Source organism: Anguilla rostrata, chromosome 11 (genome assembly GCF_018555375.3).
Source record: "Anguilla rostrata isolate EN2019 chromosome 11, ASM1855537v3, whole genome shotgun sequence".
In the NCBI taxonomy this organism is placed as follows: Eukaryota; Metazoa; Chordata; class Actinopteri; order Anguilliformes; family Anguillidae; genus Anguilla; species Anguilla rostrata.
Window position 1 is genome coordinate 27,379,607 of NC_057943.1, and position 14,965 is coordinate 27,394,571.

Genomic DNA, 14,965 nt, shown 5'->3' on the forward strand with positions numbered 1-14,965 from the left:
TTAGCATTACCATGTCAAGGTAATAAAGCAGGAAAGCTGTCATGTGTTGAGTTCATCTGAAGATGATGAAAATAAATACCCACAATCAACAGCAGAGGACAGTGTGTCTGCATATCAGATGCACACAGCATTGCAAACGGATGACAGCTTGTTCAGCCTACCTGTGCAGATTTTTTAAATATATAATATATATTGCCCTCAAATTGGACCATTCATATCAGCATCTCAAAGCTGTTCAATGGAGGAAAACTCACCTCAACTTCCAGCAATGTGTACCACCCATCTGGGTGATGCACGGCAGCCATTTTGAACCACAACACTCACTACACATCAGCTGATTTTAAGCCGGCGGTGGATGATTGGGTGATTTGATTGAGAGAGCCAATGGCTGTTTGGCCAGGGCACTGGGGAATCCCCTACACCTTGCTATAGATGTCACATTATCTTCAGTGATCTTTAATGAAACATTGAGTTTTTTGCAAAGTTTGTCATGATAAATGGGAAACAGCTGATTATGTAATGGTTAAAGTAGACTACTTTACATTTAATTAAATCATTTTATATATATTTTTTTTTAAAAACAGTAATTAGATGAACATACAAGGTGACAACAGTCAATATAAATTGTCCCCATCTTAAAAGGGGTATCAACCACTGGGGTATTGAAAAGGTACGTTTATTTCAAAATTATTATAAAAATATTCCGACACAACCTATAGTACAAGTCAAAAGTCTGGACATACAGTAGCCTTATTGCTAATGTTCAGTGCAATTTAAACAAGTCATCTTTGTTCATACTTTCCCATCAAGATTAAAGTCAATCAAAACAACAGAATATACACAGCATGTGTTGGAGTGCTAGTCTTCAAGCCACATAAAAAAACACATAAAAATGAAAAAAAACATACATCAAATAATTTAAAACCACTAAGCTAACAGGCTCTACACACACCATGTTGCTGCACTGTAACAGGGAAGTGCTCACTCTGGGGACCAGTATGCAGAATGTGTCTCAGGGTAGGAGCACTGATCTAGGATCAGATCGCCGTGAGTTGCAGGTTTGGTCTTTCAGCTCACGGTGGATAAGGCTAGGCCACGGATCCTGGTCCTGTGTGAACACCTGTGTTCTGAGACACTTTATAAGTGTGGGGCCTGGTGCCAGGATCAAATGCGCTAAGTGGGCATGGGAGAGGCCTTATCAGTTCATTTTGTGCGTCCTCATTTGTGCTCTCCCCCCCCAAGTGGATTGCCTGTGGTTCGATGTGAGGTGTGTGTGTGTGTGTGTGTGAGAGAGAGAGAGAGAGAGACTTGTGTCTCCACTGCCTGTGCCATCGTACATGCAGTAATTAGAACAGCAGAGGAATGCATATTTGAAATGGATTTCAGCATGAGAAATATAGCATAGAAATGCACAGAATATTAAAATGTATGTATGGCAGAAAACAAAGAATGTACGCAATATGAAAGTTTCTTTGGGATATGCATTGTGACAACACATTGTAAAATTGCACTTTTTTTTTTTTTTTTTTACAAATAACCAGTACATATATTTCTACAAATGTATGTTGAATTAAATAAATGTAACCAATATACAACCCGTCCCATATGTACAGTCCCCTCTAAAATTATGGGAACGATAGAGTGAAATTTATTGTTGCTATACTGAAGGTATTTCTTCTATTTCTGTAAAATGGTAAAACACATACGCATGTAAATACCGTGGAAAGAAATCAAATTTTCTGTACTTTAATCTCATATTCATCTTTTGATTTCAAACCCAAATTCAAACCAAAGATAACAAATTCCACTCTAATGTTCCTATACCTTTGGAGAGCAATGTATTTCACACACAATATTTGACTGTGTATTATTTTTAATAAAGGTGAAGTGGGGGCAAGCCTGGTCCGTGTACAACAGGTTAAAGTTCTAAATGAGCGGTAGGAGAATGCCAGTGACTCACTGATTTGAAACGACTGCCGTGCTTTGCTGTGGAGGATGAAATACTTTTGAACAAGTCAATTAATTGGAGCGGATTTCAGCTCCGCCCATTGCTGAATCGATTGAACATCACCCACGTGAAAAAATATTATGCTGAAAAACAATATACTTCAGAACACTTTAGGTATAACTGCAAAAAGATGACATATAAAGTATGCTAAAGCTACTATTTTCTTCTCAATTGCTTTGACATCAGTTTTCTTGTTCATTTAACTGGGATTCTATATGCAGGTGAATGGTGTACATTGTGTGTGCTCCTGAATAGGTTAATGAATAACACAAAGAATACATTTCTTGAGGCAGGTTGCAGAGATTTGGCTTTCACGGGCATGCAGTGGCGATTCTGGTTTTTCACCAGTCAGGTGGAGGGGAACCCTTCAGAAACGTTCCCGGTCAGTAAATGTTTGACTGGGGTGGCAAGGATCACATGAACAGAGCACGCTCCCACACACGCAGGCACACACACACGCGCGCACACACATGCACACACACACACACACAATCACACACACGCACATACACACAAAGGTGTTTGTGAGGCAGAGCTCACTGTCACTGATAGGCCGCCTCCTCTCTCCTCCCTCCTCCTCCTGCTGGCTGCGCCTCCCACCCCCCACCCCCCCCGTGCAGGGGGGGAACCATCCACACCTCACACCCACACTGTGCTCGTGCTCTCCGTGGGCTTCTCCTGAACAGAACAGAAACAGAACCCGTGACCACACAGAGCCTTCCACGCACCGTCCTTTTCTAAGGGCTTTGCTGCATGAGCATGCGTACAGCATCCCGGTCATGGTCATTTTCCTTTTAAAGGAGCGTTTCCTTCAGACTGAAAATGGGCGGGCGCTGAAAGGCCTGGTACCTTCTGCTGCTGGATGTGGACCACGGCATCGTGGACCGTGACGAAGATGTGCTGCGCGCTCATGTGATTCATCAGACCGCTGGAGGTCAGGATCTTCAGCACGCTTTCTGGAGAGGGCATAAAATCAGTCACAGACGTCTATTCTGCCACCTACCATTAAATCTACTGACCGCATCCTTCTCTCTGAGCAGTGCACAGACGCACACTTTGTAACAAAATACATACATTGCATAAGCAACATGGATTTTTGTTTTATTTTGTTTTAATCACCTGGACTTGCTAATTAGCACAATTCTTCAGCTGGGAGGTTGAACCAATTAAATAAATCAGCTAGTTGAGTTCATGGGTGGAAGAAAAACACAACAGGACTTTTACTTTCCGACCCCTGGACTTTCCACCTCGAGCATTTGCATCATATTTCAAAATAACAGCCTACCATTGCTTCGTGTTACTTACTACAGCTTACAATGATTTTGAGGAGGAGTAATGTACTTTTGAGTAATATATGGTTTTGGCTGTCATCGTAAGAAAGTAAGTAAACCAGTTATTTACTGGTTATAATGTGTTCACCCCATTCCCGGACATGGTATGTGTGCAAACTTACCATTGCAGTTTGACAGGTATATTTGCACTCCTACTTTCTGGCATTCTGTACACACCTGAAAGGCGAAAATAAGATAATCATAAGCTGGTAAGAGAGCTTACTTCTAAGGACATAATATGGGGTCAAAAAAGCTGTTCAGAACTTGCATGTGTCTGTGTGTGCATGCGTGCGCGTGTGCGTGTGTGTGTGTGTACGTGCACACAATTGCATGTTCACCTGAATAAATAACCTGGCTCCAGCCACATCCACAAAACTCACGCTGCTGCAATCGATTAACACTGCCTGGATTTCACTGCTGCTGGTTTCTGCACAGAAGGGAGAAAGGTAAAAATGATTGAAAATAGGGTACAGAAAGGTCAAAGGGTACATTTTCTCAAACATTATTTGGTGAATAGACATTTCATTCGTTCATGTTTCTAAGGGGACCAGATGGTCCTCTCAACTCATAGATTTTCCCACTTTATTCAGATAGGGTAAAAGCAGAGAGGGTTAGAAATAGAGATGGGATAGCACCATGGCAGGGGATCAAACTCCGGCTGCCCAGGGGGACATGCACACAGGCTGCCCAGGGGGACATGCACACAGGCTGCCCAGGGGGACATGCACACAGGCTGCCCAGGGGGACATGCACACAGGCTGCCCAGGGGGACATGCACACAGGCTGCCCAGGGGGACATGCACACAGGCTGCCCAGGGGGACATGCACACAGGCTTTTTTCTCAAAAAGATAGGTGCTGAAAAGATTGGTATTCCTGTTTTCAATACAGTACCGTGCACCATCCCTTTCCAAGGATAACACTACTGAGTGGTCTTTAATAGATCTAATAATCTGTATAGAGGAATTGTCCAAGATCCTCACCTGCCCTCACCCATTCTTTTCAAAGCAAACACTTAGAGCTCACCTGATTTAATAAATTCATTTTCTGATGAAAATGATGTGTTGGCCACTCCTGCTTCCTATATAGAAAAAAACATTGTTTTTAATATCTTGTGTACGTATTTGGGCATGTATGCATTTTTACACGCATACCTGTGTGTATGTATGCAGTGTGTATGTTTGTGTGTGAGCGTGTATGTGTATACAGTATGTGTGTGAGTGTGTGTATACAATATGTGTGTGAGTGTGTGTATACAGTATGTGTGTGAGTGTGTGTATGTATACTCTATGTGTGTGAATGTGTGTATGCAGTATGTGTGTGAGTGTGTGTATACAGTATGTGTGTGTGTGTGATCTCACCACAGTAGCGACGGCCTCTCTGTCTCTCCTCTCCTGTATTTTCTCTGACCTGCGGATCCTCTCAGGAGTGAGGTCCAGCAGCCGAGTCACTGCCTCTCTGAAGAAACTGCGGTTTCCGTAGTAAATGGGCCCATTGTAGGTCAGGATCTTCACCCCTGGGATCTCGCAACACTGCGGGATGGAGACAGCAGCAGGATGGATATTACCGTGTGTGAGTGTGTGTGTGTGCGTCTGTGTGCGTCTGTGTGCGCGTGTGCGCGTGTGTGTGCGTCTGTGTGTGAGTAACAGTCCTCTCACCTTGCTGTGCTGCTCAATAGGTCTGTAGATCTCCGTATTGGATGCCCTTCCCAGCACTGAGCAGTCTGCCCTGCGGGACGGACATTAACAGTCATGAGGGTCAGAGGTCAACAGAAGAGGGAGGGGGAGAAGTAGGAGAGAGAAGGTAGAGGTGAGGTTATGTGAGGACACACCTCTGTGTGCGGCAGATGACTGTCATCATGGAGAAGACCACACCGATAGCCAGACCCAGGTCAACATTCAGGACAACCACAGACAGCCAGGTGACCAGCCACACCACCTGCATACAGGTACACACACACACACACACAGACACACACACAAACAAAAGCACACACATGCATAAAAAAGTTTAAAATGCACACATAAGCACACACAAGTTAAAGGAATGGAGATGCATTATTACAACTTCAAAAACTCCCTAATGTTTCAAACAAAAAAGTACACTACAGGATGTAAACCACACACATCTGATATCGACTGTGTTCTCCATGGCGAGTTACCTTCGGTCACTCAGAGGTACAAAGGGCTAGCATGCGCATGTGTAAGAAAGAGAAACACTAACAAAGTCCATCTTGCTGATCCTCCACAGGTCTGGCAGGTCCTGGAACTGCAGGAACATCTGCCTCAGGCTGGTGACATTTATACAGGCCAGTACTGCCTATTGAGAGACAGGGAGGACACAGTAAGAGTCCAACACATCCACATATGCACACACACACACGCACACACACACACACACACAAGCATGTAAACATGTTATGCACACATGCACATGCCTACACACGCACACAAACACAGACACACACACATGCACACACACACACATACACACTCTATCTCACCTTGGGAAGGAAGTAGAAAAGAGGTCCGATCAGCAGGAGCACAATCAGAACTACCAGACTGGTGAAGAAGCCTGACAGCTGGAGCCCAAACAGAGAGGAGTATCAACAGTCTGCTCCCTGCTGCCATAGCAACAACACCAAACAACACTACAACGTTACAATTTCTCCCCTTAAAACACATCCACCACCAATCAAGCTTTGTCCAGTCAGATGTTTTAAAGGAACCCAGGTGAAAAAGGAAAAGCCACAAAATAAAAGACTCATCCAAAATGGAGAAAGGAGCAGTTTAGAGCAAAAGTTCCCAAACCTGAAGAACCCTTAAAGTGACCAGCCAGGGGCTGAGGACAGCAGAGACCTACCTCAGATACAAAGGCTTATATCATCTCAAAGTTTAAGATATGAAACACATGAAATATTGAAATATATAACTAAATATTCTTCAAAGGGGTTCATTTTTAATTTTACTGAGGAACCCCTAGGGTTCTCCACAGGTCACAAGTTTGGGAACCCCTGGCTTAGACCAATGAATTACCAAATCACACTTACGTGCAGATTATTCTGTTATCTGACCAGCAGGGTGTACAGTACAGGTAGGGTTTAAGAACATAAGAACATCTGAACAGGTCATTCCACCCATCTCGGCTCATCCCTTTTCCTACTTTCTAGTGTACATCCACCACTGCAACAAGCCTGATACTGGGTCTCTGCTACTACTACAGCACATGGCAAGCTGTTCCAAACTTGGGAAGGGGTTGTTGGCATTGATACCCAACATGGAGAGGGGTGAGTACCTGAGTGAACCCCCCTGCACTCTCCAGGATGTTGGTAGTGGCCAGGGTGGCTGAGCTGGGGAAACAGGTGAACAGGGATGACACGGTGTTGGAAATCCCATGGGCCAGCAGCTCCTGCAGAGGAACACACAACACACATTGGCAACTATCAACCATCGGCAATCAACCATCATCTGTCAACCAATCAGCAATCAACTATCATCCATTAACCATCATTTATCAACCAATCAACAATCAACTACCATCCATCAACCATCATCTATCAACTATCAACCATTAACTATCAACCAATCAACCATCAACTATCATCCAATCAAACATCAACTATCAACCAATCAAAAATCAACTATCAAGCATCACATCAGCCTACTGTTGCTTTTATTAGCTTAAGATTTTTTATGATCTTAAGATTATCAAGAATTGATTGCATTGCTGAATTACTCTAAAAGAAGCAACAAAAAAACAAAATAAAACACTACTTTTGCATCCCCATTACCAATTTTTATTTGCACACCTGCAGCCCTTTTATAGATCAGGTGTAGTCATACCTGGTTGGGGTGTATGGAGTAGCCGTGCTTGTCGGCGTAGATCATGGCCAGAGAGACGGACACGGCGTAGCCCACGAAGGTGATGGCCACCGTGTCCCCGGCCACCGCAGGCAGAGTCTGCAGGGCTGGTAGCCTGGGCTGAGGGAAGCTTGGGACGCAACAACAACAAACGCCGCAGTCAGGAAACAATGCTCATGCTAAGAGGCCTTCCCTCAGGTCTGTCTTGGTTGTTTCAGCCACCGGAACAGGATGGTAATATTTCAAAATTAATTTTCTGTTTGTAGGAAAAGTATTTTATATATTGTGCACTGCAATGCATTTGTGTTCATGTTCACGCTTTCCACATTCGTCTCCAGAGATTCATTTTAAATAAAAGAAAGACAAAAATCAAGCACAATGCCAAAGATGAATTAACACCTAGTTAATTTTCCATATTAAAATTTACGTACGAGCACATGTAAAAAATCACAGGTGATTGCAAATCAGCTGTCAGCTCGAGAAAAGCTTACAAAAGATCGATTTGTAAACCTCAAATTGTGCATTAGCACATTTATCAATATAAGATCATTTTTGGAGAAATTCTCTGGTTGTTCCGGCGGCCTCTCAGCAGTGACCGAAGAGCGGGAAGCTTACCCGGCGGGAATGTGCCCCACGATCTGAACGTCGTATCTGGAGTCCAGGGATGAGCCGTAGGCCACGCCCGTGGCGATGATGACCTACGGGCGGGAGGAAAGGAAAACGAAGCGGGGTTACTGCTGGCAGGCTGCGTCATCACAAAACACACCGCTGGCACGCCTGACAGGAAAACACATCTGACAGGAGACCCACTTCTGGGGACGGCTCACAGGTTCCCACAAGCCCAACACTGTTTTACAGTACTTTTCAATCTCAACACATCATTTACCATAAGATGTTTTGTCAGGTTAGTTGAACGTGTGTGTTAGGATAGCTACCAATGGTACACTGCTAAGTGTAAGTGTTATTTACCCTTTCCCGCAGTAACTTCTCTTTTTATTTACATATTTGAATGTGCTTATGAACTCTGCAAATCATAAAATGTGGTGTTGACATAGGTGTTTCTGTCCTCAGTGTTTCACATTCTATGATGTCATCACCTTCCAGGTGCATGTGGTGATCTTGCATTCCTAGTGCAGGTGTACTGTATCACAAACTGCTGTATTGCACCTTAGGAAAGTATCTGGCCGATTACATTTGTTTTTATGCTTATTATCTTGTAATTAGTTGGTAATTAATGTAATTAATTAGTTACTCATTGTTATTCTACTTTCTGTTTTGTTCTACTTATTTGTATTCTTGTCTTATTATCATTTCTAAATGTATTTTTTATTGGTAAGAGACTCACAGTGAGTATTTCCACGGGAATGGGTGTACGCAGGCGTTGGCGAAAGCGTGAGTTGACCTCTTTGACTGACACCAGGACGGACAGACAGACCAGCGAGATGAAGAATTCAGCCAGGTTTGTGTGGGGCAGATTCTCCAGAACTGATGCCAGGGTCTGCTTACACAAAGATACACATACACGCATTGAGATTTGTGGGTAATGTGACCCCCAAACCACTCCCCACTAACTGCCCTTTCCAGAAATGGAATATACAGCATATAAATGTTAAAATTAAATACAATATCAAGATGTTGTAACACTTCACAATATGTGGGCGAATATCCAAAGGATCACTTTCAGATACTACAAGATATTTTTCAAAACACATTACTGTGAAATGCATTTATTACAAAATGAGTCAAATCTATTTAACAAAAGTACATATATCTGTAAAGCACTGCAGCATGGTTTTCTTAATGACATCATCATGCGCTAACCTTGAAGAGGGAGAATGGGCCCGTGTAGCGGGGCAGCCGCAGTCCCAGCATGCTTTGCAGCTGTGACACTGTCACGTGGAAGGCGGCGGCGCTGGTGAAAGCTTTGACGATGGGCTCGGACAGGTAAGTGGACAGGAACCCCAGCTGCAGTCCAAACATACCGATCTGGGGAAGAGGGGCAGCGAGGGGCAGAGAGGGGTAGAGAGGGGCAGAGAAGGACAGAAAACACACTGTGAGTCTTACTTTCAATCAGCAATCAGTGACAGGTCAGCACGACTGAACTAACACTGTCCCTGGAGATCTGTATCAGTGCTACAACCAGGGATTCTGCCCAATTGGATTAATTTTAATAAGATTATTATAACAACAGTAATAATAATTATAAGAATAATCATCACAGTCACCATCATCACCATAGTTATCATCATCACCAATAAGAACATCATCAGCATAATCATCAATATGAATAATCCTCATCATCATGATCAATTTTTTTTCTTTGCCAGAAGCCCTTAATGTGGATGATCTGTACAGTAGATGATCTGTATAGTAAATGATCTGTACAGTAGATGATCTTTACAGTAGATTATCTGTACAGTAGATGTGTTTTTACAGTAGATGATCTGTAGATGTGTTTGAGTGTGAGAATGTCTCTATGTAAAGGGCGGTTCCCAGCGCTGCTGTACCATCATGATCCCTGAGAGGAAGGCCACCGCCGATGCCACGCCAATCCTCTGAGCCTCTGCTTCTGCAGCCTCAGCGCTGCTGGAGTTCAGGCCCACTGGAACCAGCTGCTCCACCACCGAGCCCGTCATCAGACTCACCACGGCAAAGGTACCTGAGACACACACACACTCATACATAAGGGCACATACATACACATATAAGCACACACACCCACACCCACACCCACACACACACGTACATAAGGGCACATACATACACACACACATACACATAAGCCTACGTACACACACAGGCAAGCAAACGTACACGCTCACACAAAAGCACACATACACACACGCATACAGACAAACACGCAAACACATAAACACACAAACACACATGCATGCTTCCATGCAGAATGTTGCAGGTATATGACCACAGCTTTCACATATAGACAAAGTTACTCTTAACTTTAGAACTGTAGTTAAACTTGACAAAAACACATGTTCGATGATGCCTGTGTCGTGTAGTCCAGTAAGCACTTGTCTTTGTTCTAGCTGAAAGCGCAGAACTGTGAAGCAGCCATCGCACAGAAGCTAGCTCCATCTCCACCTAATCCATCAGCCTTATCCATCATCATCCAACACACAATCAGTCCGCCTAGTGCTTGTCAGGTGACGGGCGGATCAGCCACTGAACGGGTGCTGCTGCTCTCCACGGGGATCAGTGGCACACAAAGCACGATGAGAACAGCGAAAGTTTACGACTCGCCATAACTTTGCTGAAATCGCGTTGGATAAAAGCGTCCGCTAAATTAAAACGTAATAACACGGCGAGAAAGGATCGGGAGTGGGCCCAACCTGTGGAGACGTGGCGCCCGGTGCCGAAGAGCATGTAGAGAATGACGGGAAAGAAGGAGGTGTAGAGGCCATAGATGGGAGCCACCGACGTCAGCAGAGCAAACGCCATCCCTGGGTCAGGGGGAGAGAAGCCAAGGAAGCTCAGTGACAAAAGGACAAAAACATTCAATATTTGATTATGCTCTGTTGTGAATCTTTTTTAATAGTGATGTCTTGTTGGAAATGCCATGGTATCTTTTATCCCATCAGAGCATTCAGTTTGTATTTCTAAGATATTTGAATGTTTGTTTTTTGTTTTGTTTTGTTTTTTCAGTATTTTTTCAGTATTTTTCAGTATTTGCGATTGCCCGGTACAGTACGTTACGGCGATGGAGGAGGACAATAAATTATTTTGCTCATGGCTATTCCCTCGACAAAAGCATTCGGAATTACAATGTAACGTGATAGGCTATTGTCCCATTCTATCCTATGGGGAAAGATGGTCAATGAAAAAGGGGCATTTTTTTCTCAGGTGTTTGAACAAATATACAGGTAGGCCTATAAATATGAATCACAAACGTTTAAAATCCGGTAGGCCTATTTTATAGCTTCGTAAAGATGTCAGCCTGTTTAAATCTGAATTTAAATGTAGCTTATTATTCAATTTCATTATGATGACAGAACGCCACACAAAATGAACAACTCATCATCACTCACAATAGCAACTCATACTGTTTAGCATTTAAGTTTCAGTCAGACGTACAGTCAGAAGTACAATACGATACAGTAAATTGGCTTGTTATTATTATTATTATTATTATTATTATTATTTAATTGCGCTCAGAATGTTGTAAATAAGCCGACTCACCTTGAGGTATGTGAAGTATCCCGACAGTAACACCCGCTACCATGTCTCCTAATATCCATTTTTTAAACCTGTACTTCGGTAGCCAGTTGAAAATGGGCACTCGCTCTTTCAACAGGTGAAGGAATGCCGACTGGGAACACCTGCACCGTCTGAAAAGCTTGTCTCTGAGCCGTTCTCCCTCGCCAGCCTTGTCCCGTGTACCGTATGACTGCTTGAAGCGATCCTCGGTGTAAATATTCCTGTACACGGCTACTGAAGCGCTCATCTTGCCAGGTGAATATGTCAAAAAGTGCGACTCATCAACTAAACTGCTCGGAATGGTTTAGTTGAAAAAAGCAGCAAGTTCTCTACGACTTCCTATATATAGCGGGCGAAAATCTGGCATCAAGCACAGTTGCATTTTCCTGTGAAATGTTCTGAGCCAATTAAATGGCTCAAAGTTGAACTTTTTTATTATTGAGGCGAACTTCTTTTCACGTGCACGTCTGGCAGAGACCCCTTGAGGTGTTCTTGTCCAAGTTTAACGATGATTGCTGGTGGCCCTCAGGGTCCTACCGCTCAAGGCTTATTATTTGTGAAAGAGGGACAAAATAGTGACCACCCCAGGTCTTTGGTCCGCATATATACACAGGATACACCACAACTTAATTCTTCAAAGACCTTTTCTTAAGGTCGTTCCTGGGTAGCGCTACAGAGGGGGAAAGCGCACAATGTACATCTCTGTGTGCGGTGCTCTCTGAGATGAAAGTGCTATTGTTGCAGGCGAAGGTGAAACTGCAAACCATGTATAGGCTATTAGCGACCATATGAGGGGAGCATTTCCGAAGAGGATTGATTTCTTGTCTTTGTGTTTTGATTAAATCGCATGTTGAGAGTGAACGTGAAAAGAAATATGAATTCAAAGCAGACCTTGTGACATGTGATCGCATGTTTTCTGTGCTCCACTGATCAAGCTACAAGACTACACTCTGATTATGTGCGTGTGCGTGCGCGCGTGCGCGTGCGCGTGCGTGTTTTGCAACCTATTTCTACAGCTCAGTTTTTACTGCATGGTTTTGGTAAAGCCCATTCTGGAAGCGCTACAGCACCAATAAACGGCACTGGATTCAAACCCAGAACTCTGTCGTATAGAATCTACTGCCCTGCACTTCATGGAATTCTTAATTTGTAATAAAAACAATGTAATTCAGCATTTTCTGAACGCAATTTCTGTCATTATATTTCTTAGTTTAATTTATGTAAATCGATCCTTTAATTCCTTGTATGCCGGCTACTTCAGCCGTAGTTCCCCTGGGGAAAATAATATTATTCTATTCTATTCTATTCTATACTTCTGTGACTTCAGCATCATCATCTTAGCTGCCCATTACTAACAAATGTGTGGCTACTAACACATTTGACCCAGAGTTACTAGGTATCCACACTGGTGCTAATTATCCCCACAGCGGTGCCAGACTGAAAGAAATCACTTTTTCATTAATAAAGGATCACAACAAACAATTGGCTTGACACCAATATCTCAAACCTAGTCTTATTATTGGATTATCCCAGGAAAGTCTAGTTGCATGAATTGTCCATTTAAGGTCCTTTGATTTAACACAATAAAACCACAATCAAACACAAACCACAATGATCACATTTACGTTGATCAACGGTATTCCACTATACTTTTGATTGTTTTATGATTTGGGGTAACATATTTTTCTACTCAAACACAACTATGATTTTATCTCAATTGCAACATAATTGGTAATTGAGCATGCAACCAGCCAATAGCTTATTTTCTATCTGTACAGGACTGTGCAGCTGCTAGAGAAAGATTCCCCAACATCCTACTTCCACATCAGGAATAATTTGGCTAAATTGTAGAAGCACTATCTTATAAAGCAGGGTATTATTATGTGTCATGCTCTGGGCATTTATAGTAACATCTGCAGATAGTGAAAATACTTTTTTTTCTTTTTACAATTTTCGATGAAGTTTCCTTTAAAACTATACCTAATCACCACTGCTGCTCCTGGCCAAATTCCAAATTGGGGCCCTAAGCAAAATTTTGTTACGGTGGACCCCCCCAACCCCCCGTCCAACTATGAGTACAATATAATTGCATAACAAAATGCCATTCAACTTCAATTGTTCTTATATTCATAGAACCTAAATGTTTCCTTTATTTGTAGAAGAACAGCTGTCTTCCTCATTAAAGGCATACTATGCAGGATTTCTTTCCTTCGCTCCTGTGTTTACAATAAAAAACAAAGCTCATGCACCAACAAAACAACTAAATATCATATAAAATGAACATCGTATCACACACTTCTGGAATTACATTTCTTTCAAAAACACAGCCATAGCTGCATTCCTACTAGTCAGGCTCAACTGACATATCTAATAGAAAAAACACTCACTTCACTGTCATATGCGGCAAAGTTAAAGAGTAGCTTGCTTTGACTGGTGATGGAACGGACCTACACTAGCCACTGCTAGCACAGCACCAGCAGGTTTCAGTCTGCTCTTGGCTGCCTGACAGCATGCTATAATTCTGTAACCTAAGCACGCATATGCACAAAATTCATTGTCACTTTTGTTATTATTTATTTATTCATGTAATTTATTTATTTATTCATGCATCTTTACATAGTCTAGGTTCATATATCTATTTCAGCAATGCCATATGCCTCTCCTGCCACATACAGTATCATGAAAAAGTATTTTATTTCCTCTATTACAGCATATTTGTCACATTGAATGGTTTCAGATCTTTAGACAAAATGTAATATTTGACAAAGGGAAACTGAGTTTTGCTTAATTGCGACTTTGTTTCTTGCAATTCTGACTTTATTTCTTGGAATTCCAACGTGGACAGAAGTAAACTGCAGTGTATCGCTCGCCTGGTCTCGCATAACTTTAACTGCAAAAGTGGTGCCATCAGCACAAATATGCTCCTTCTTAAAAGGAAATACTAACAAATACCTGGGCGAAATCCATCTAACACGTCAGGACTGAAGTGAAATGGGCCCATTGGCGACAGTACTGGAAACTCACATCCAGAACATGCATAAGCCCCTTTGTGACTGCAGTACTGATAAAGTAGCCTGTTATGTGGCGGTTCTATCTCTCTAGTCTGCTATGTGACGGTCTTATCTCTCTAAGATCGCCATCTCTCCAGCATGGGTGAGGCGAGTTGAGTTTTGGACGCGGAGGAAGAGGGAACGTGGCGGAGGCCCGCTCTGCCCGCGTGCCAGCGGAAAGCCACGCCCTTAAAGTCTCCCTGCGTTTCAGCCCATTCAATGAGGTGAGCCGGAGATAAGGATCTATTAAAGCGGTTCAGTCAGTGCTCAGAGAACAACACAATGCAGACGGGGGGTTTGTTTTGGTTTGCGCCCAACGGCGTGCCCTGACCGCGCTCCTCCCGGTGCAAGGGGGCGGGGGATCCGTGCGGGACCACACGAACACAGGCGTGGTTGGCCACGTCCGCCACCCCCGTCCCAGTCACACTCTGGTTGCCCTGGCGATTCCTCTATGAAGGTTCGGGTAGGGGGGAGATGTGATGCTGCCATTCCTAGCCTTAGCCTGC

At 43.2% G+C, this 14,965-nt stretch overlaps 1 protein-coding gene across 2 annotated transcripts; it reads right to left on the bottom strand.

Moving 5' to 3' along the window:
• Positions 1-660: 660 nt before the first annotated feature.
• Positions 661-11,979, bottom strand: slc26a10 (solute carrier family 26 member 10). 2 transcript variants are annotated; one of them, XM_064299132.1, is made up of 18 exons: positions 11,392-11,978; positions 10,545-10,655; positions 9,705-9,856; positions 9,019-9,183; positions 8,543-8,695; positions 7,813-7,895; positions 7,180-7,327; positions 6,632-6,745; positions 5,841-5,918; positions 5,561-5,656; positions 5,169-5,275; positions 4,996-5,065; positions 4,699-4,869; positions 4,364-4,418; positions 3,678-3,766; positions 3,462-3,516; positions 2,858-2,964; positions 661-2,686 (listed from the first exon to the last, which is right to left on the bottom strand). In XM_064299132.1, the coding sequence occupies exons 1-18, from the start codon at positions 11,654-11,656 to the stop codon at positions 2,648-2,650; spliced, it is 2,058 nt and encodes a 685-aa protein (XP_064155202.1). In that variant the 5' UTR covers positions 11,657-11,978; the 3' UTR covers positions 661-2,647. The 2 variants fall into 2 exon arrangements, with proteins under 2 accessions (XP_064155202.1, XP_064155201.1); XM_064299131.1 differs by having other exon boundaries at positions 661-2,964; positions 11,392-11,979.
• Between the last annotated feature and the right edge of the window lie 2,986 nt (positions 11,980-14,965).

What these genes read in the sequence shown, in the direction of transcription:
- slc26a10 (XM_064299131.1), bottom strand. Translation starts at nt 11,656, where the DNA reads ATGAGCGCTTCAGTAGCCGTGTACAGGAATATTTACACCGAGGATCGC. An exon ending in GATACTTCACATACCTCAAG is followed by an intron (nt 10,656 to 11,391) that starts GTGAGTCGGCTT and finishes CCCCTGACCCAG; the next exon opens with GGATGGCGTTTGCTCTGCTG. An exon ending in GTCATCTGCCGCACACAGAG is followed by an intron (nt 5,066 to 5,168) that starts GTGTGTCCTCAC and finishes TCCGTCCCGCAG; the next exon opens with GGCAGACTGCTCAGTGCTGG.